The sequence below is a fragment of the Pelodiscus sinensis genome, chromosome 22 (genome assembly GCF_052426305.1).
Source record: "Pelodiscus sinensis isolate ZL-2025 chromosome 22, ASM5242630v1, whole genome shotgun sequence".
NCBI classification, from domain to species: Eukaryota; Metazoa; Chordata; order Testudines; family Trionychidae; genus Pelodiscus; species Pelodiscus sinensis.
Window position 1 is genome coordinate 26,443,214 of NC_143073.1, and position 20,252 is coordinate 26,463,465.

General features: G+C 67.9%; 1 protein-coding gene across 1 annotated transcript; it reads right to left on the reverse strand.

The window, feature by feature from the left end:
• Positions 1 to 3,250: 3,250 nt before the first annotated feature.
• On the reverse strand, positions 3,251 to 16,020 carry PHLDB3 (pleckstrin homology like domain family B member 3). The gene is given in 16 exon segments (XM_075907126.2): positions 3,251 to 4,378; positions 4,845 to 4,930; positions 5,218 to 5,440; positions 5,529 to 5,588; positions 6,220 to 6,307; positions 6,552 to 6,663; positions 6,797 to 6,896; positions 7,082 to 7,177; positions 7,892 to 7,978; positions 8,442 to 8,549; positions 9,093 to 9,248; positions 12,371 to 12,499; positions 12,864 to 13,016; positions 14,039 to 14,149; positions 14,744 to 15,070; positions 15,073 to 16,020. Coding segments are annotated over 16 exon segments (2,001 nt in total). The 5' UTR covers positions 15,103 to 16,020; the 3' UTR covers positions 3,251 to 4,243.
• Between the last annotated feature and the right edge of the window lie 4,232 nt (positions 16,021 to 20,252).

Below are 20,252 nucleotides of genomic sequence, written 5' to 3' on the forward strand. Positions count from 1 at the left end.
GCGACTCCGGCGTGTTCGCTGCACGCGAGCCCAGCCCTGCCCCAGGGAGGGAGTTCCCCACGGCGTGAGCCTGGCTCAACTGGAGACAAAGGGCTGCTTGTGCTGGGTGCTGTGTGCGCAAAGTCCTGGCCACCGCACAGGCGAGGTTGTGGTTGGGCGGGGGCGGAGGAGAGGGGGAGCCAGGACTCCTGGGTTCCATACCCGGCTCTAGCAGGGGAGCAGGGCGGGGTGGGAACTGGGACTCCTGGGTGTGTCTGACATGCCCCAGGCTGCGTCACCCCCAGTCTGGCACTGAGAGCGGCCAGCCGCAAACCTGCCTGCGAATCCACCCGCGGCTGGCCCAGAGCACCCGCAGAGCGGGCACGCGGCTGGAGGTTGGGACTGAGGAGAAGCTGCCAAGCGGGGCGGTGTCCCAAGCGCCTGGGGGTCAGGCATGAGGGGAAGTATCCGCCTGACAGGGGGCCAGGGCCAGGGGGTCGGGCGTGAGGGGCGCTGGTTGAGTGTGGAAGGAGCCAGGGGACTGGTGTGAAGGGCAGCAGTTAAGCAGGGTAGGGGCGAGGGGGCTGGGAGTTGGGCATCAGGGGCGCTGGTTGAGCATGGCAGGGGCCAGAGGGCTGTAGGTCAGGCATGAGGGGCATCGGCTGAGCGTGGAAGGGGCCAGGGGGCTGGGTGTGAGTGGCTCCAGTTGAGCATGGTAGGCGTGAGGGGGCTGGGGGTCAGGCGTGACAGGCGCTGTTTGAGGGTGGTAGGGGGTGGAGGTTGGGTGTGAGGGGTGCCAGTTGAGCGTGGCAGGGGCCAGGGGGTCAGGCGTTGGGGCCCCGATTGAGCATGGTAGCAGGCACAGGGCTGGGGGGTCGTACGTGAGGGGCACCGGTTCAGCGTGGTAGGTGCGAGGGGACTGGAGGGTCAGGCGTGAGGGATGCTGTTTGAGCGGGCGAGGGCCGGGGGTTGGGCATAAAGGGGCACCGGTTGAGCATGGTAGGGGGCTGGGTGTGAAGGGCGCCAGTTGGGCGTGGCAGGGGCCAGGGGGCTGGGGGTCGGGCATGAAGGGTCCCGGTTGGGCGTGGCAGAGGGCTGGGACCTGGGGGTCAGGCGTCAAGGGCCCAGGTTGGGCATGGCAGGGGCCAGAGGGCTGGGGGTCAGGCGTCAAGGGCCCAGGTTGGGCGTGGCAGGGGCCAGAGGGCTGGGGGTCGGGCTTGAAGGGCCCCGGTTGGGCGTGGCAGGGGCCAGGGGGTCGGGCGTGAAGGGCCCCTGTTGGGCATGGCAGGGGGCTGGGGGGTCGGGCGTGAAGGGCGCTGGTTGGGCGTGGCAGGGGCCAGGGGGCTGGGGGTTGGGCGTGAAGGGCCCTGGTTGGGCGTGGCAGAGGCCAGGGGGCTGGGGGTCGGGCGTGAAGGGCCCCGGTTGGGCGTGGCAGGGGCCAGGGGTCCGGGCGTGAAGGGCCCCGGTTGGGTGTGGCAGGGGCCAGGGGGCCGGGCGTGAATGGCCCCGGTGGGGCGTGGCAAAGGCCAGGGGGTTGGGTGTCGGGCATGAATGGCCCCGGTTGGGCGTGGCAGGGGCCAGGGGGCTGGGGGTCGGGCATGAATGGCCCCGGTTGGGCGTGGCAGGGGCCAGGGGGTTGGGTGTCGGGCATGAATGGCCCCGGTTGGGCGTGGCAGGGGCCAGGGGGCTGGGGGTCGGGCGTGAAGCGCCCCGGTTGGGCATGGCAGGGGCCAGGGGGCTGGGGGTCGGGCGTGAAGGGCCCCGGTTGGGCGTGGCAGGGGCCAGGGGGCTGGGGGTTGGGCGTGAAGGGCCCCGGTTGGGCGTGGCAGGGGCCAGGGAGTCGGGCGTGAAGGGCCCCGGTTGGGCATGGCAGGGGCCAGGGGGCTGGGGGTCGGGCGTGAAGGGCCCCGGTGGGGTGTGGCAGGGACCAGGGGGCTGGGGGTCGGGCGTGAAGGGCCCCGGTGGGGCGTGGCAGGGGCCAGGGGGCTGGGCGTGAAGGGCCCTGGTTGGGCGTGGCAGGGGCCAGGGGGCTGGGGGTCGGGCGTGAAGGGCCCCGGTTGGGCGTGGCAGGGGCCAGGGGGCTGGGTGTCGGGCGTGAATGGCCCCGGTTGGGTGTGGCAGGGGCCAGGGGGCTGGGGGTCGGGCGTGAAGGGCCCCGATGGGGCGTGGCAGGGGCCAGGGTGCTGGGGGTTGGGCGTGAAGGGCCCCGGTGGGGCGTGGCAGGGGCCAGGGGGTTGGGTGTCGGGCGTGAATGGCCCCGGTTGGGCGTGGCAGGGACCAGGGGGCTGGGAGTCGGGCGTGAAGGGCCCCAGTTGGGCGTGGCAGGGACCAGGGGGCTGGGGGTCGGGCGTGAAGGGCCCCGGTGGGGCGTGGCAGGGGCCAGGGCGCTGGGGGTCGGGCGTGAAGGGCCCCGGTTGGGCGTGGCAGGGACCAGGGGGCTGGGGGTCGGGCGTGAAGGGCCCCGGTGGGGCGTGGCAGGGGCCAGGGGGCTGGGGGTCGGGCGTGAAGGGCCCCGGTGGGGCGTGGCAGGGGCCAGGGGGCTGGGGGTCGGGCGTGAAGGGCCCCAGTTGGGCGTGGCAGGGACCAGGGGGCTGGGGGTCGGGCGTGAAGGGCCCCGGTTGGGCGTGGCAGGGGCCAGGGGGCTGGGGGTCGGGCGTGAAGGGCCCCGGTTGGGCGTGGCAGGGGCCAGGGGGCTGGGGGTCGGGCGTGAAGGGCCCCGGTGGGGCGTGGCAGGGGCCAGGGGGCTGGGGGTCGGGCGTGAATGGCCCCAGTTGGGCGTGGCAGGGGCCAGGGGGCTGGGGGTTGGGCGTGAAGGGCCCCGGTTGGGCGTGGCAGGGGCCAGGGGGCTGGGGGTCGGGCGTGAAGGGCCCCGGTGGGGCGTGGCAGGGACCAGGGGGCTGGGGGTCGGGCGTGAAGGGCCCCGGTGGGGTGTGGCAGGGGCCAGGGGGTCGGGCGTGAAGGGCGCCGGTTGGGCGTGGCAGGGGCCAGGGGGCTGGGGGTCGGGCGTGAAGGGCCCCGGTTGGGCGTGGCAGGGGCCAGGGGGCTGGGGGTCGGGCGTGAAGGGCCCCGATGGGGCGTGGCAGGGGGCTGGGGGTCGGGCGTGAAGGGCGCCGGCTGCAATTAGGGTGGCCAGGTGTCTGGTATTTGCGGCCCGTCCGGTAATAAAACCCAGGAATTCTGTTTCTCGGACGGGAGGCCGCTTGGGACACTCTTCCCCGCCGTGTCGGGGGGAGGCGAGGGCGGGGGCATTTACAGGCGCAGTGACCGGCTGTTGGTTCTCGCGGGTTGTTATTTGGGTTTTGCTCAGCCCTCGCTGCAATAGAGCTGCAGACCAAAGGGGTCGGACACGACTGTAATAAATACTGGTGGCCCTGGGCCCAGGACAGACGGGGGGGCGGGAAACAGCTGAGACGCGTCCCCCTGCCTCCACCATCCCCCCCAGGCCTGGCCACGTGACGCAAAGCATGCTGGGACAGGCCACTCTGCTGCCCAGGCCGAGCGATTCCAGGCTCCCCATTGGTCAGAACTTGGGCCACGGCACCAGGCACAGCCACCATTGGCCAGCTCAGTCCTGGTCTCCTCCAATTGGTGCAATCGTCCAGTCTGTTCCCATTGGTCCTGATTTCAGACAGACCGTGGAATTCGAAGCACAGCTGCCGCCATTGGTCAATTCAGTCCCAGGTCTCCTGTGATTGGTGCACATTGCAGCAGAGTCGGTTGGGTAAGTGGCCAGGTTTCCAAGCCAGGCCGCATGCCATTGGTGGGAATTCCCCACCTCAGCCCCATTGGTGGACCTTTACAGCAGGTCTCCTCCTATTGGCGCAAAGTCTGAACAAGTCTTTTCCTGTTGGCTGGCCCAGCATGCACTGATTGGCCCATGCCGGGATGAGTCCACCTCCAACTGACCAGTCTTTCAACTAGCCTCCTCTGATTGGCCAGAATTCTGAGTGAGCCTCCTCCCATTGGTCAGGATTCAAAGCCGCTTGCCTCCCATTGGTGTCAGTTCCGGGAGCGTCTCTAGTTCAGAAGAGCCCTGCTCTGATTTGAGGCCCTGCCGGCATCACACCTTGAAGAACCAATCCAGCTCTCCATTGGCTGCCCTGCCCTCAAGACCCGCCCAGGGGCGGGGCCAAGACAGCTTCACACCTTGAAACACCAAGATGCTCTTCCCATTGGTGTCCTCAGCACTTGCCCCTCCTCCTGGGGCGGGGCCAACCGCTGGGCTGGCCACGCCCCCTGGTGGCAGGCGTGCGGGTGGGGCGGCTCAGTAGCGGGCGTTCTCCTCGGCGGCCGTCACGATGGCGTCCATCCAGATGCGCATGGCCTCGGCGCTGGGCGCCACCAGGCAGAAGAGCCGGTCGTAGGTCTTCACGCAGAACGTCAGCTTGGGGTTGGGGCTCTGTGGGGCAGGGGGGCAGGGTCAGCCAGTGGGGGGGGCTGGCAGGGACGCCGTGCTCCTGGGGGCTGAGGGGGGGATGCTGTGGCTGTTCAGGGGCAGTGGGGGGGACACTGGGGGTCCCAGGCCATTGGGTGGCTGGGGGCCAGAGAGCAGGTGGGGGCTGCAGGGGCTCAGGGGGCATCCAGGGCTGGGGGTGGCTGCAGGGGGCAGTTGGGAGGACCAGGGGCAGCTGGGGGGCTGCAGGGAGCAGCCAGGAGGACCGGGGGGGCAACCAGGAGCACTGGAGGATTGCAGGGGGGCAGCCAGGAGAACTAGGGGGCTGTGGGGGGGCAGCCGGGAGGACCAGGGGGGCAGCCGGGAGGACCAGGGGGGCAGCCGGGAGGACCAGGGGGGCTGCGGGAGGGCAGCCGGGAGGACCAGGGGGGCAGCGGGGGGGGGGGCAGCGGGGGGGCAGCCGGGGCCTTACCTTGAAGGCGCTGCGCAGATGATCATAATAAACCTCCTCGATGGCCTGGAAGTAGATGACGCCCTTCATCTTCGTCTCCTCTTTGTCTGCAACGAGAGGCGCAGGGTTCGGGGCTGGCTCGGGAAGAAATGGGGGATGGGCGTGGGCAGGAATGGGGTTGGAGGAGGGGCTGGGGGCTGGCTGAGGGAGGAAATGGGGGGCAGGCAAGGGAAGTCCTCTCAGCCAACCAATGAGGGGTGCCGGGGGCAGGTGACCAGGGGAAAGGGGGGATACCCAGCCGGGGCTGCTGTGGGCAGGGGTAGCGTATGGGGCTCACCCACATAGCAGGCCAGTAGGGGGCGCTGGGGGGAGCCGGGGGGGGCCGGGGACTCACCCACGTAATACGCCAGCATGCGCCGCTGCCGGTCGAAGCAGAACCAGCGTTTCTTCCAGGTCTTGATGCGCCCGCCCATCTTGACGAGGAAGCCCCGGCAGGCCCTGCCCGTCACCCGCACCTCGGGGCAGGTCTCCAGGCAGTGCCCCGAGGCCTCCAGGTGGGCCCGCAGGTCCAGGGGGGCAGGCTCAGGGGGCTCCCGCACCAGCCCTGGGGTCCGGGCCTGGGGGGGTAACGCAGGGGTCAATGGGGGGCATGAGCTCTGGTCCCGATCCAATTCTGGGGGCACTGGCTGGGTCGCGGGGTCTCACCTGGGCAGGGGCGGGTGACTCCATGAGCTGTGTCTCCCCCTGGGCCACTCGCCTCACGTCCTGCAGGGACAAAGGGGGTTCAGGACCCAGTAGCCAGAGGGACATACCCCCCACTGGACCCCAGACTGGCCCCCTACCCCGCCGCCCCACCCCAGCCTCCGGGGGAACCCCAGTGATGGAGGTCCCCCTCCCCCAGGACCTTAGTCCCCACCCTACCCCCCCACCTCCACCTCTGACCCCACCCCAACATCTCCCCTCCTAGACCCTCCCCTTCTTCATGGCTCCACCTCCACCCTTAGCCCCGCCCACCCCAGGCCACTTGGCCCCACCCCCTTCCCTCACCTCTATCCTGAGCCTGGCTTCGCCCCTTGCTGAACACCCTACTCCAGCCTCCTGTGTCTAAGCCCCGCCCAATGCTGGCCCCGCCTCCACCCTGGCCCCGCCCCAATTCAAAGCAGCTCCCTCCCCTTGCTGACCCCCCTCCCCCCGCTGCAGGCTCAGACCTCCCCCAGCCCGAAGCATGGCTGGTCCCAGCCGCTCTGGTGCAGGGGCCGGGGGAGGAAGCGGGCAGCTGATGCAGCAAAACCCCAACTTCCCTCTTCTGGCCTGGGAGCGCATGGGACAGCCGCGTGGGAGGGGAGTGGGGCCTAGTGGTCAGAGCAGGAGACAGTGGGGGGGCGGGACTCCTTACCCGAGCCTGCAGCAGCCGCTCTCTCTCCGCCATGGCCTCTCGCACCATCCGCTCCATTTCAGCCAGTCTGATGACGCAGGCATCCACGCTGAGGGGGGAGGGGACACGAGGAGGCTGGGGGGACCCAGGGAGACACCAGGGTCCCCCGCAGTGGGGCAGGTCAGGATGGGGGGGCTCCATGCGAGGGAGTTCAGAGGGGCCCGTGTCCAGGGAGCCAAGGACGGGGCAGTGCCAAGGAGTGGGAGCCCCGGAGACGCCTGGGGGTCTGGGAAAGGCACGAAGGGGAGCCCAAGGGGGCTCCTCAGGAAGAGGGGGGGCCGGGGGAGTCTCACCTGTTTGGCCTGTCCTGTGGGTACCGGGGCGCATTGAGGTGTGTGAGGGGCACACAGCGCCGGTCGCCCCCTGCCGACAGCTGCAGCGCCAGGACGTCTGGGTTCAGATCCTCTGAGAGAGGCAGAGAAGGGGGCTCAGCACCCCCCAGGCACAGAGAACCCCCCCCAAACCCTCTGGTCCCCCTGGCCCCCACACCATGCCCTGGGAGAAGAGCCAGCCCCCTAAATACGCCCATCCCCCCTACCTTTGGCATTGAGTGACAGGGGGCGCTGGGTGGTGCGGGGGGCCGGCCGGTCCCCCCGCCTTCGGGGCAGGCTCCCCGACCTCTGCAACCCAAAGGAGCTCTGGAGAGAGAAAACAAGGGGGTCGGCAAATTAAGTCCCCCCCTCCCCACCGCAGGTACCCCAGTGCTGTACCCCAGAACCTCCCCCGACCCCAGGCTCCGCCCCCCTCTCTCCATCCCGGGGGCGAGGAGGGGCGCAGACACAGAGCAGAGGCGGCGGGAGGGGCGCAGGACAGACAGACACACCTGGACAGAGCTGCGGACGGAGAACACACAGGCCGGGTCGCGCTGGTCGCAGCCCAGCACCACGACCTTCCGGTCCGTCTTTTGGGTGAACATGAGCTGCAGAGAGACGGAGACGTGGACGGAGGGACAGACACACAGACACAGCGGGGGTGGGGACCCAGGGGTCCTGACTCCCAGCCCCGTCCCCCCGGGCTCTCAGCCGGTGGACCCCTACGGCCCTCCTAAGGTTGGAGAGAGTGCTCCAGAATCCTGGCTTTCAGCCCCCTCCCCCCCGCTCTAACCACTAGACCCCCCTCCCAGAACCCAGGCCTCCTGACTCCTAGTTCTTTGCCAGCTGCCTGCAGTGCCTGAAACTCACCAGCAGGTGGCAACATGAGCCCACCTGCACAGGTGCGGGGCAGCGAGAACCTTTAGGTTTTCTCCAAGCCCTCTGTGTGTGCCTCAGTTTCCCCAAGTGTCACTCCAGTAGCTGTGGGGGGGGGAAGGGTAGGGGCAGAGGCCCCTGGGGGATAGCGCCACCCCCGAGTGCTGGCTGGCACCAGGCTGTCCCAGGCGTTTCTTAACCAGCGGCTCCCCGCCCCCCACTGGAGGGACCAGGCGCTGGGGGCGGGTAAGTGGGGTCACAGTCTGGGGACAGAGAGACACTTTAATCTGAACTGTACGGAGCAGGGAGGGAGGGGACACTGGCAGGAGGAGGGACACAAGGGAGACACGGGGGACTCAGCAGGTGGGGGGGATGCCAGTGGGTGGGGGGGGAGATTGGAGGACACAGGGTGGGGGAGGGGAGAGTGGGGGACACAGCGAGGTTACCTTGGTGAGCTCCTGGTTGCTGACGGGCGAGTCGTCCCCACTCCCGTCCATGCAGGCCTGACCCAGCCCCTCCAGCTCGCGCTGCTCCTGGGACACAGGCAGGGCCGGGGTCACCTCACGGGCTCCCCCCCACTCCCAGCACTGCCCCCGGGCTTTGCCCTCCCCCCCACCCCGGCTCCCAGCGCTGTCCCCCGGCCCTGCTCTCTCCCTCCCCTCCCCCCGCTACTCCTAGCACTGCCCCCGGCCTTGTCCCCCCCTGCTCCCAGCACTGTGCCCTGGCTCTGCCCTGACCCCCTGCTCCCCGGCCCTGCTCCCCCCACTCCCAGCCCTGCCCCCAACGCACCCAGTGTAGTCCCTGGGTCCTGCCCTGTCCTCCCTCGCTCAGCGCCCCAGCTGCTGACCGGCCCTCTGCTCCAACCCATGGACCCGTGTCATGCCTCACCCCCACTCTGCCCCACGTGATCCCCCCACCCGCAGATCCATGGCCCCACTCAGACTGTGGGAGAGGAGTGGGGTCTAGTGGTTAGAGCACTGGGAGGGGGTTTCTCACCGAGCTGAGGCTCTGGGCAGCCTCTCCCTTCTGCGCCACCCTGCAGGACTCGCCCGCCAGGTGCTCCTGCACCGAGCTCACCTGGGCCTCCAGCCTGCGCACCTTCCACTGGGGGGGACAGGGGGGTGAGACTCCTGCGCGGGGGCATCCCCCACCCAAGAGCCAGCAAGGAGACCCTCCCACCCCCGGGGTTCCCTCTGGATTGAGCTGTGGGGGCAGCCCCTCCCCCCCAGAGGCAGGTAAGACTTGGCACCGGATCCAAACACCCACCTGGAATGGAGTCCAGGGCCCAGCCCCCACCCTCCAAAACCACTGAGGAGGGTAAGACCCGGTTCTGGATCCTCCTTCCCCCCTGGAATGGGCTCCGGGTGTAGGCAAGGCCTGGAGCAGGATCCCCCTGGAATGAACTTGCCACTCAAGACCCGGATCCCGGATCCCCTGGAATGGATTCTGGGAGTCCTTGTCCTGGAGGAAGGCAAGACCCGGATCCCGGTCCCTGGGTCCCCTCCCTCTCTGGATGGAACTCCAGTTGCCAGAAGACCTGGAACAGGACTGTCAGGTCACGACCTGGAGCCAGATCCCAGGGCCCCTGGAATGGAGTCACAGGTGGGTAAGACCTGGAGTGGATTCCTGAGGATCGGCCCCACTCACCCTCCTCTCTTTGAGGTTCTCCTGGACCTGGGCTATCTGGAGGGACAAGGCCTGGCAGGCCTCCTCCTTCTCCTCCTCCAGGCGGCTCTCACGCTCCAGCTGCTGGAACTCCAGGTCCTCGTAGCTCCTCAGCGCCCCCTCCAGCATCTCCGAGGTCTGCAGGGAGGGAGACTGGTCAGGACTCCTGGGTTCTAGCCCAGCTGTGGCCGGGGAGGGGGATCTAGTGGGTTACAGCAGGGGGTGGGGGCTGGTACGTCAGGGCTACAGATGAGAATGGTCAGACAGCAGCCAGCGCCAGGTGCCCCAGAGGGAGCGAACAGAACAGGGCGAGGTTTAGCCGGGGGTTGTGGCCTTGACTAATAACCATCAATGGACCAACCCTCCAGGTCTTTCTTTAACTCTTTTTTTAGTCCATTTATAGTTTTGGGTTTCACAACATCCTCTGGCAGGGAGTTCCACAGGTTGACTGTGCGCTGCATGAAAAAACACTCCCTTTGGTTTGATCTCAACCCGCTGCCTGTTCGTTTCATTGGGTGACCTCTAGTTCTTGTGTGCTGGGAAAGAGCAAATAACTTTTCTTTATTCACTTTCTCCCCTCCAAGCATGATTTTATAGAACTCTCTCCTATCCCCTTTTAGTCTCCCCTTTCCCACGCTGAGAAGTCCCCGTCTTTGAAATCTCTCCTCACATGGCAGCCGTTTCAGACCCCTCATTTTTTGTTGCCCTTTTCTGAAACTTTTCCAGCGCCAAGAGATCTCTGCTGGGATGAGGTGACATCGGCATGCAGGGTTCCAGCGTGGATTTACACAGGCGATAAGATCGTCTCTGTCTTATTCTCTGCCCCCTTTTTAAGGCTCCTCAACGTTCGGGTTTCTTTGCTGGCTGCTGCTGCGCACAGAGTGGCTGTTTTCAGAGACCTCCCCACAAGGACTCTGAGATCTGTCTCTCGAGAGGCAACAGCTGATTTAGTCCCCATCCTTCCATCGGGCTAGCTGGGACCCTGTTTTCCAATCTGCATTACTTTGCATTTACCGACCCCGAATTCCCCGTCTTGTGTGGCCCAGGTGAGGTCCCTTTTAACCCCTCCCAGCTGCGTTGGACTTAACTATCTGGAGTCATTTCCGATCTGCTGCAAATTTTGCCACCTCGCTCTTCACCCCTTTCCCCAGATCATCTAGGAACAGGTCGAGTAGGATCCATCCCAGCACAGACCTCCGGGGGCACCGTGAGTCACCGCGCCCCAGTCCAGACACGGACCCTGACTCCTGCCTGTCTTTGACCCGTCTCTGATCCAGGACAGACCTTCCTGCCTAGTCCACAACCACGTCCTTTGCCCCAGACCGTTGGCGACAGACCTCATCCCAGGCTTCCCAGAAACACCCTGTCCTGTCCCCCCCACTCCCCCCGGCCAGAGCTGCTGCCCCCTCACAGGAGACTGCATCGGGCATGTCCCTAGACACACGCCGCTGTTGGTCTTTATTCCCCTATACGGGTCGGCTCTGGGCCATAGCAATGCACATGGGCCACCTCGGGGCCTCTTTCCCCAGTGGCCCCTGCTGGGCCCCAGCAGCCCCCACTGGGCCATATGAGTCCATAGCAGCCCCTGCTGGGCCCCAGCAGTCCCCACTGGGCCATATGAGTCCATAGCAGCCCCTGCTGGGCCCCAGCAGTCCCCACTGGGCCATATGAGTCCATAGCAGCCCCTGCTGGGCCATATGACCCCATAGGGCCCCTGCTGCTGGGCCATATCATAGAACCATAGAGCTGGAAGAGACCTCAGAAGGTCAAGTCCCGCCCCCTGTTCTAGGCAGGACCAATCCCGACTAAATCAACCCGGCCAGGGCTTTGTCAAACCGAGACTTAAACACCTCTAGGGATGGAGCTTCCACCCCCTCCCTGGGGAACCCAGCCCAGGGCTTCCCCACCCGCCTAGGGAAACAGTTTTTCCTAATATCCAACCTGGACCTTCCCCACTGCAACTTGAGCCCATTGCTCCTCCTTCTGCATCCGTCACCACTGAGACCAGCCTCTCTCCAGCCTCTCTGGACCCCCCTTCAGGGAGTTGCAGGCTGCTCTCAAATCCCCCCTCACTCTGCTCTTCTGCAACTAAACAAGCCCAAATCCCTCGGTCTCTCCTCATAAGTCATATGCTCCAGCCCCCGAATCATTTTGGTCGCCCTCCGCTGCACCCTCTCCAATGCACCCACATTGTTTCTGTAGTGGGGGCCCAGAACTGGACACAGTATTGTAGATGTGGCCTCACCAGAGCCAAAGAAAGGGGAACGATCCCTTCCCTAGATCTGCTGGCAACGCTCCTCCTAATGCCCCTAATCTGCCATTAGCCTGCTTGGTACAAGGGCGCCCTGTTGACTCATCTCCAGCTTCTCATCCACTGGAACCCCCAGGGCCTTTTGGGTCTGTCTGCATTACCCCCTACTTCGAACTGGGGTGGTTAATGTAGGCAACCGAAGTTGCAAATGAAGCCTGGGATTTGAATTTCCCGGACTTCATTTGCATCTTGCCGGGCGCCGCCATTTTTAAAGCCCCGGTAGTTCGGACGCCGTGCCCGCGGCTACACGCAGCACGGAGTAGGCAGTTCGAATTAGGCTCTCGTGGAACGAGGTGTACCGGTAGTTCGGAATAGAGAGCCTAATCCGAACTACCTACTCTGTGCCGCGTGTAGCCGCGGGCACGGCGTCCGCACTACCGGGGCTTTAAAAAAGGCGGCGCCCGGCAATATGCAAATGAAGCCCAGGATATTTAAATCCCAGGCTTCATTTGCAACTTCGGTTGCCACATTAACCACCCTAGTTCGAAGTCGGGGGTAGTGCAGACAGACCCTCTCTGCAGAACTGCTGCTTAGCCAGTCGGTCCCCAGCCTGCACCAATACTCGGGATTCTTCCATCCCACGGGCAGGACTCTGCACTTGTCCTTGTGGAACCTCATCAGATTTCTTGTGGCCCAACCCTCTAATCTGTCCAGGTCACTCTGGACCCTTCCCTGCCCTCCAGCGTATCCACCTCTCCCCCCAGCTTAGTGTCATCGCAAACTTGCTGAGGGTGCAACCCATCCCCTCCTCCAGGTCATTCATAAAGATGCTGAACAAAACCGGTCCCAGAACCAACCCTTGGGGCACTCGGCTAGGAAGCGACGGCCATCCTGCCATGGAGCCGTTGACCACGACCCGCTGGGCCCGCCAGTCTAGCCGGCTTTCTATCCACCTCACCGTCCACGTATCCCGTCCATGTGAACCCCCAGCCGCCTGCCCAGCCCTTACCTGCTGCAGCTGGCTCTGCAGCCGCTCCCGCATGCTCTCGGGCTGGCTCTCCAGGTGGGTCTGGGACTCGGCGTGTTGCCTCTGCAGCTCTTCCACCTTGCGCCGCTCCTTCCCCAGCCGAGCCTTCTCCTGCCGCAGGGGGGCAAGGTCAGGAGCCGGGACACCTGGGTCCCACGGTCCCCCTCCCCCACCCCCCAGAGCCAGACCCGGCAAAGGGCGCTGGGAAAGGTGGGCGCCCTCGGACAGGAGCAAAGGATTCGGGGATCCAGTGGGGGGAGGGGCAGAGGATCATGGGGGGAACAGGGAGGGAGCACAAAGGATTCTGGGGGAAGAGGGCAGCGAGCCTGGCAAAGGATGCTGGGAACAAACTAGGATGCTGATGAAAAGGTGGCAAAGGATTCCGGGGGAAAGCAGGCAATAGGCAGGGAGCCCAAAGGATTCTGGGAAAAGAGGAGCCCCACAAAGGCTGCTGGGAAGAGGGCAGGGGCCTGACCTTGTCTCTCTCGGCGTGGCACCGGCTCACCGTCTCCGCCACCCTCCTCTGCAGCTGCAAGAGCAGGCGCTCCTCACGCTGCACCTCCTGCCGCGCCGCCGCCAGCTCCCCCTCCAGCAGCGACCCCTCCAGCAGCGACCCCTCCAGCTTCATCTGCAGGGCGAGGGCGGGTTAGCCCAGCGCCACGGGGACCGGCAGCCACGGCCCGCCACGACCAGAACCCGGGCGTCCTCCTGCCCCACTGCCCGGCCACGGCCCGCCACCCTGCCACGACCGGAACCCGGGAGTCCTCCTGCCCCGCTGCCCGGCCACGGCCCCCTGCCCCGCCACGACCGGAACCCGGGCGTCCTCCTGCCCCACTGCCCGGCCACGGCCCGCCACCCCGCCACGACCGGAACCCGGGAGTCCTCCTGCCCCGCTGCCCGGCCACGGCCCCCTGCCCCGCCACGACCGGAACCCGGGCGTCCTCCTGCCCCGCTGCCCGGCCACGGCCCGCCACCCCGCCACGACCAGAACCCGGGCGTCCTCCTGCTCCGCCACGACCGGAACCCGGGCGTCCTCCTACCCCGCTGCCCGGCCACGGCCCCCTGCCCCGCCACGGCCAGAACCCAGGCATCCTCCTGCCCCGCTGCCCGGCCACGGCCCGCCACCCCGCCATGACCAGAACCCGGGCGTCCTCCTGCCCCGCCACGACCGGAACCCGGGCGTCCTCCTACCCCACTGCCCGGCCACGGCCCCCTGCCTCGCCACGGCCGGAACCCGGGCATCCTCCTGCCCCGCTGCCCGGCCAGGGCCAGAACCTGGGCGTCCTCCAACCCCACTGCCCCGCTACGGCCGGAACCCAGGTGTCCTCCTGCCCCGCTGCCCCGCCACAGCCCACTGCCCAGCCATAGCCGGAACCCAGGTGTCCTGGCTCCCAGCCCCCCCAACCCACATACCCCACAGCCCTCCCAGCGCGGGAGAGCCCTGACGTCCTGGCTCGGCAGCTCAGTGTTTTCCTTTCCCCAAACGCAGCTCAGCTGCTGGGATCGTGGCTGGGACCCACCCCAGCCCCTCCCCCGGCAGGCGCGGTGCCCGGCCAGACAGGTTTGCCAGGTGCCTGCGGATGGCAACGCCCCCCCCCCCCCCACCTTCCTACCCCGTGACTCAGGGAGGGGGAGCCCAGCCGGATGCACCTCCATGCTCATCTCCTTGCTGTAGGTCTCCGGCTCCGCCGCCCAGCCCAGCACCTCCTCCTGCTCCCCCCGCAGCCGGAGCCCCTCCGCTCCGTCCCGGGGACTCTCCTCCTGCGCCGGGGCAGAGCAGGAGGGAACCGGCCTGTCCGCAAGGGGACCCAGGCCCTGCCCCCCAGCCAGCCAGTGTCTGGAGGGAGCCGGCCCCCTAGAGGGGGCAAGCCCCTGCCCCATTCCCTGCCCCGGGCCGGGTGGGAGCCAGCGCCCCCTGCAGGGCCTGGCCCCTGCCCCATTCCCTGCCCCGGGCCGGGTGGGAGCCGGCGCCCCCTGCAGGGCCTGGCCCCTGCCCCATTCCCTGCCCCGGGCCAGGTGGGAGCCAGCACCCCCTGCAGGGCCAGGCCCCTGCCCCATTCCCTGCCCCAGGCCAGGTGGGAGCCGGCGCCCCCTGCAGGGCCAGGCCCCTGCCCCATTCCCTGCCCCGGGCCGGGTGGGAGCCGGCGCCCCCTGCAGGGCCAGGCCCCTGCCCCATTCCCTGCCCCGGGCCAGGTGGGAGCCGGCGCCCCCTGCAGGGCCAGGCCCCTGCCCCATTCCCTGCCCCGGGCCGGGTGGGAGCCGGCGCCCCCTGCAGGGCCAGGCCCCTGCCCCATTCCCTGCCCCGGGCCGGGTGGGAGCCGGCGCCCCCTGCAGGGCCTGGCCTCTGCCACTCACCCCATTCTGGGCGCTCTCGGTGCTGCTGGCCTCGTCCTCCTCGGTGCTGTCACTTGTGGCTCCCCCGGGGCCGGAGGAGAGCGAGTTGGCGTCCCCCCCCGGCTGGGCCTGGGCTGCCTCTGGGCTCTGGGCCCCGCTCAGCCTGTCCTGCCCTGGGGGGGCTGAGCCGGGGCACCGCGGGGGCTGACTCAGCGTCACCAGGGGCTCCAGCTCCTGCAGAGTCATGGCCAGTCCTGTGGCGCAAGCGAGAGGAGACAGTGGGGGCGCTGGGCTGTGGGGGGGTCTCTGCTCGGGCCCCCAGGACCTGCCCCAATGCCCCAGCCCAGGTCACTCCTCCCTGCTTCCCTGAATCTCCCCATATAACTGCCCCACCCCAGAGGTGGCTGCAGCTCAGCACAGAGTGGGGGGGCTCCCACACAAGATCCCAGAAATAGCCACCACTCAGCACCAGGCGGGGTTCCTGTACGAACAGCCTCACCCCAGAGGTGGCCGCATTGCCATGCTGGGCATCAGCATCCCCCATTATTAGTGTTCATCCCCGGGACTCCCTGCCACTGGATGATACAGAGCGTGGCCCTTGCAGGGTCCAGCCTTGGTCATTTCCTGTGTCCTGCCCCTGGGAGGAAGCTGAATGCAGCCTGAAAGTGAAGCTCCCACCCCCAGCACAGCCCTGGCAAGCAAACGGACCCCATGGCCTGTGTCAGGCAGGGGGCCCGGGCTCCATGGGCTATTCCCTCCCTGCAGGCGGCACCCCTGGATCTCTGGGTGGGGGGGCCAGGGAAGGATGCCTGGCCTGGGGAGCCCAAGGATGGGCAGGGGAAGAGGGCTTTCTTTGCTGGCCCTGCATCCTCTCCCGGCCCCTTCCCAGCCTTGGGATGCAGCCACCTCTGGGGTGGGGCGCGGATATCGTTTAGACAGGGATCCTTCCCCAGGTGCAGAGATGCAACCGCCTCTGGGGTGGGGCCTGGGATTGTTAATTGTCACTTACCCAGCAGCTCCCAATTAGTAACCCCCACCCCCTCACGCGGGACACAGAAATTCTCCTTCTCTTCCTGTCCCAAAACCTGCTGCTGGGCTGTTCCCCAGATCCCATGAGTCTTCCCTGCATTGGCCGCCTCTCCGCGCTGTGCCGGTATAACCAGCCCCAGACCCCACCCCAGAGGTGGCCGCCTCTCCACGCTGTGCCGGTATAACCAGCCCCAGACCCCACCCCAGAGGTGGCCGCCTCTCCGCGCTGTGCCGGTATAACCAGCCCCAGACCCCACCCCAGAGGTGGCCGCCTCTCCACGCTGTGCCGGTATAACCAGCCCCAGACCCCACCCCAGAGGTGGCCGCCTCTCAGTGCTGTGCCGGTATAACCAGCCTCAGACCCCACCCCAGAGGTGGCCGCCTCTCCACGCTGTGCCGGTATAACCAGCCTCAGACCCCACCCCAGAAGTGGCCGCCTCTCCACGCTGTGCCGGTATAACCAGCCCCAGACCCCACCCCAGAGGTGGCCGCCTCTCCACGCTGTGCCGGTATAACCAGCCCCAGACCCCACCCCAGAGGTGGCCGCCTCTCCGCGCTGTGCCGGTATAACCAGCCTCAGACCCCACCCCAGAGGTGGCCGCCTCTCCACGCTGTGCCGGTATAACCAGCCCCAGACCCCACCCCAGAGGTGGCCGCCTCTCCGCGCTGTGCCGGTATAACCAGCCCCAGACCCCACCCCAGAGGTGGCCGCCTCTCCACGCTGTGCTGATATAACCAGCCCCAGACCCCACCCCAGAGGTGGCCGCCTCTCCGCCCTGTGCCGATATAACCAGCCCCAGACCCCACCCCAGAGGTGGCCGCCTCTCAGTGCTGTGCCGGTATAGCCAGCCCCGGACCCCACCCCAGAGGTGGCCACCTCTCCGCGCTGTGCCGGTATAACCAGCCCCGGACCCCACCCCAGAGGTGGCTGCATCTCTGGGCCGTGTGCCTTGGGCAGGCTCTTCAGAGAGGGAAAATCACCTTGGCTCTGGGTCGCCCCGCCCTTGGCACCGTCCTCTCTATCTCTGGCGCCGGATTGTCCCAACACAACCTGGGCCAAGCCCGGGAAGAGCGGGGGGGGGGGAGGTAGAATTTTCCCGAGCTGGGGGGCACAGCGGGTGCGGGGGATGGGAGGGGAACCTGCGGGCGGGTCACTACCCGGGGGGCGTTTCCAGCTGGTGGGTCCCAGGATCTCAAAGCGCCATGGGGACCAGTCTGGTCCCACAGCCATGGGGAGCACTTACCGCTGGGGGGCAAAATAGGGAGAGAACCTGCCCCCCCACTGGAGCCCGCACCCCTCCCGGAGCAGGGAAGGCCCCCAGGAGTCCTGCCCCCCCACTCACCCCGCAAGCTGCGCAGGGGCCGCTCCCCCTCCAGAGGCGCAGGAGGGACCCAGGCGTCCGGGAGCTGCTCTGGGACCCGGGTCAGGCGAGTCACGGGGGGTCACGATCCCCCCCGCGCCGGCTCTTTCTGTTTCTCTTCCTCCTTGGGCCCCCCGCCCCGCCCCGCCCCGCTCCGCTCCCCGCCCGGCTGGGGGGCAGCGGCGGCTCCGGCTCGGTTTGCAGCCCGGCTTGGAAACACAACACCTGTGACATCAGCGCCCGGAGCGCAGGGCACGTCCGGGCAGCCTCAGCCCCGGGAACCCAGGCGTCCTCCCCGCCCCCCCCCCGAGCCGGGGGGAGAACCCAGGCGTCCCGTCCCGTCCCCCCCGCTCTAACCACTAGCCCCCACTCCCCCCCCAGAGCCGGGGGGAGAACCCAGGCGTCCCGTCCCCCCCCCCCGCTCTAACCACTAGCCCCCACTCCCCCCCCAGAGCCGGGGGGAGAACCCAGGCGTCCCGTCCCCCTGCTCTAACCACTGGCCCCCACTCCCCCCCAGAGCCGGAGGGAGAACCCAGGCGCCCCCCCGCTCTAACCACTGGCCCCCACTCCCCCCCAGAGCCGGAGGGAGAACCCAGGCGTCCTCCCCGCCCCCCCCCCCGAGCCGGGGGGAGAACCCAGGCGTCCCGTCCCCCCCCCCGCTCTAACCACTAGCCCCCACTCCCCCCCCAGAGCCGGGGGGAGAACCCAGGCGTCCCGTCCCGTCCCCCCCGCTCTAACCACTAGCCCCCACTCCCCCCCAGAGCCGGGGGGAGAACCCAGGCGTCCCGTCCCCCTGCTCTAACCACTAGCCCCCACTCCCCCCCAGAGCCGGGGGGAGAACCCAGGCGTCCTGCCTCCCCTCCCCCCCCGACCTAACCACTAGCCCCCATTCCCCCCAGAGCCGGGGGGAGAACCCAGGCGTCCCGTCCCCCTGCTCTAACCACTAGCCCCCACTCCCCCCCAGAGCCGGGGGGGGGGGAACCCAGGCGTCCTGCCTCCCCTCCCCCCCCGACCTAACCACTAGCCCCCATTCCCCCCAGAGCCGGGGGGAGAACCCAGGCGTCCCGTCCCCCTGCTCTAACCACTAGCCCCCACTCCCCCCCAGAGCCGGGGGGAGAACCCAGGCGTCCCGTCCCCCTGCTCTAACCACTAGCCCCCACTCCCCCCCAGAGCCGGGGGGGAGAACCCAGGCGTCCCGTCCCGTCCCCGACCTAACCACTAGCCCCCACTCCCCTCCCAGAGCCGGGGGGGGGAGAACCAAGGCGTCCCGCCCCCCCCCACTCTAACCACTAGCCCCCACTCCCTTCTCAGAGCAGGCATCCTGCCCCCCGACCGCTAGCCCCCCCAGAGGCAGGCTGGGCAGGGGATCCTGGAGGAGGGGAAGTTGAACAGTTAAACCGAGAGCAGCCCGCACGAGGCACGAGGCCTGGGCCGGGACTTTCTGCCCTTATGTAAGCACAACCCCCCCCCCCCCCCCCCCGGGCCGGAGAAATCACATGGATCCTGCCCCTGGCTGGGGGGGGGGAGCCAGGAACCACTTGACACAGGTTCTTTTGCCTCTCCGTGCCTCAGTTTCCCTGCCTAGGAGCGGGGCAAATAGCCCGCCCCCCAGCAGTCTCTGCCAGGCAGGGGAAACTCTCAGCATAGGGCCTGTTCAGGGAGCCAGTCAGCAAAGGGGGGCAGGGGGATCAGAAAGAGCCCTGCCCCCCAACACCTCCCCTGCCCCACTCTGCGCTTGCCCCCTTTGGGAGCCTTTCCCCGGGAACAGGGCTCTCCCCTCCTCCAGGCCTCGGACAGCCACAGGGGTTACACAACCGCCCCCACAGAAACACAGACGAGGGCGGGGGGTAGCCACAGCAGGGATTTCAGAGGTGCAGTGCGGGGTGGGGGCTCCTGGGTCCCCGCCCTGACTCTGGGACCAGGCACCCAGGGAGGAGTCCGACATCCGTGAGAGAAACCCGTTTGGCTTCCCCGCCGGTGGGTCGGGACAGGCCGGGGCCTGCCAGCTGACGCCCAGCGTTCCAAGGCAGGAGTTTCCCTTGGGAACCTGGTCCCAGGAGAGCCGGGCCGGGGGCAGGGCGCCGCCCCGCCAGGCCCGCTTTGAAAAACGAACAATTACAGGGCTGGATCCCAAGGCCCCGGGTCCCCATCCTGCGCCCTGGACCCAGCCAGGCCCGGCCCTGGGGCCGGAGGGAGCCAGAGCCCCAAAAGGGAAAGGCCCCATTCCCTGCTCCGAGCCAGCCAGCCCCTCGGCCGGGGCTCTCCCTCCCTCTCCCTGCACCCCCAGGCCCTTGCGGGAGAGGGACTGGAGGCCAGCGCTGTACCCGCCCTAACACACCCCAGAGCTGGGTGCAAAGTTCCCCGGCCCTGATAAGGAGAGCTGCTCCCTGGGGTCAGCACAGGGCAGGCATGGGGGCAGGGCAGGCAGGCCTCGAAGGGTTAATAATCCCCAGTTCCCCCCCCCCTTCACGGCTGCAGAACACCTCAGGGGCTTGTTCCAACCCCTCACCGGCCTCTGGGCGCCAGCTGCCCTGGGAGCCGTCCCCACAGGCCAGCAGCGGGCTGGGAGCCAGGACGCTGTGGGGCAAGGGTGAGGGGGGGAGTCTCCTCCCAGCTTGGGCAAGGCGGGGGGGGGGTCTAATGGTTACAGCAGGACTGGCTGGGAGCTGGGGCCTAACCCCAGCTGTGTCCTGCGCATGTCTCGCCGTGGTGCCTCAGTTTCCCTCACCCCATAACCGCGAGGAGGACCAAGGCTCAGTTCCCGGGGCAAAGGCATTTACAAGGCCCAGCGAATTACAGGACTTGCTTTGCCATCCAGGCTGGACGCAGCAGAGGGCTGGGGTACTTCTCTCTGCCGGGGCAGCCTGCACCCCAAACCCCTCAGCCCCAGAGCCCTCACCCCAACCCCCCTGCTGCACCCCAACCCATTGGCCCTGCCCCCGCCCCACACAACCCTGTGCTGAATGTCTTCTGTGAGGGGGCACCAGAGCAGGGGGAGGGGGGGAGAGAGGGGCTGGCACTGAGCCCCACAGCACAAGGGTCCACCCCCATTTCTGCCTAGCTCCTCTTGCAGGGCCTCAGGGAGCCCTTTTATAGCCCTGCCCCCTTCCCAGCATGCCTCTCTCCAACCCTGGGGACTA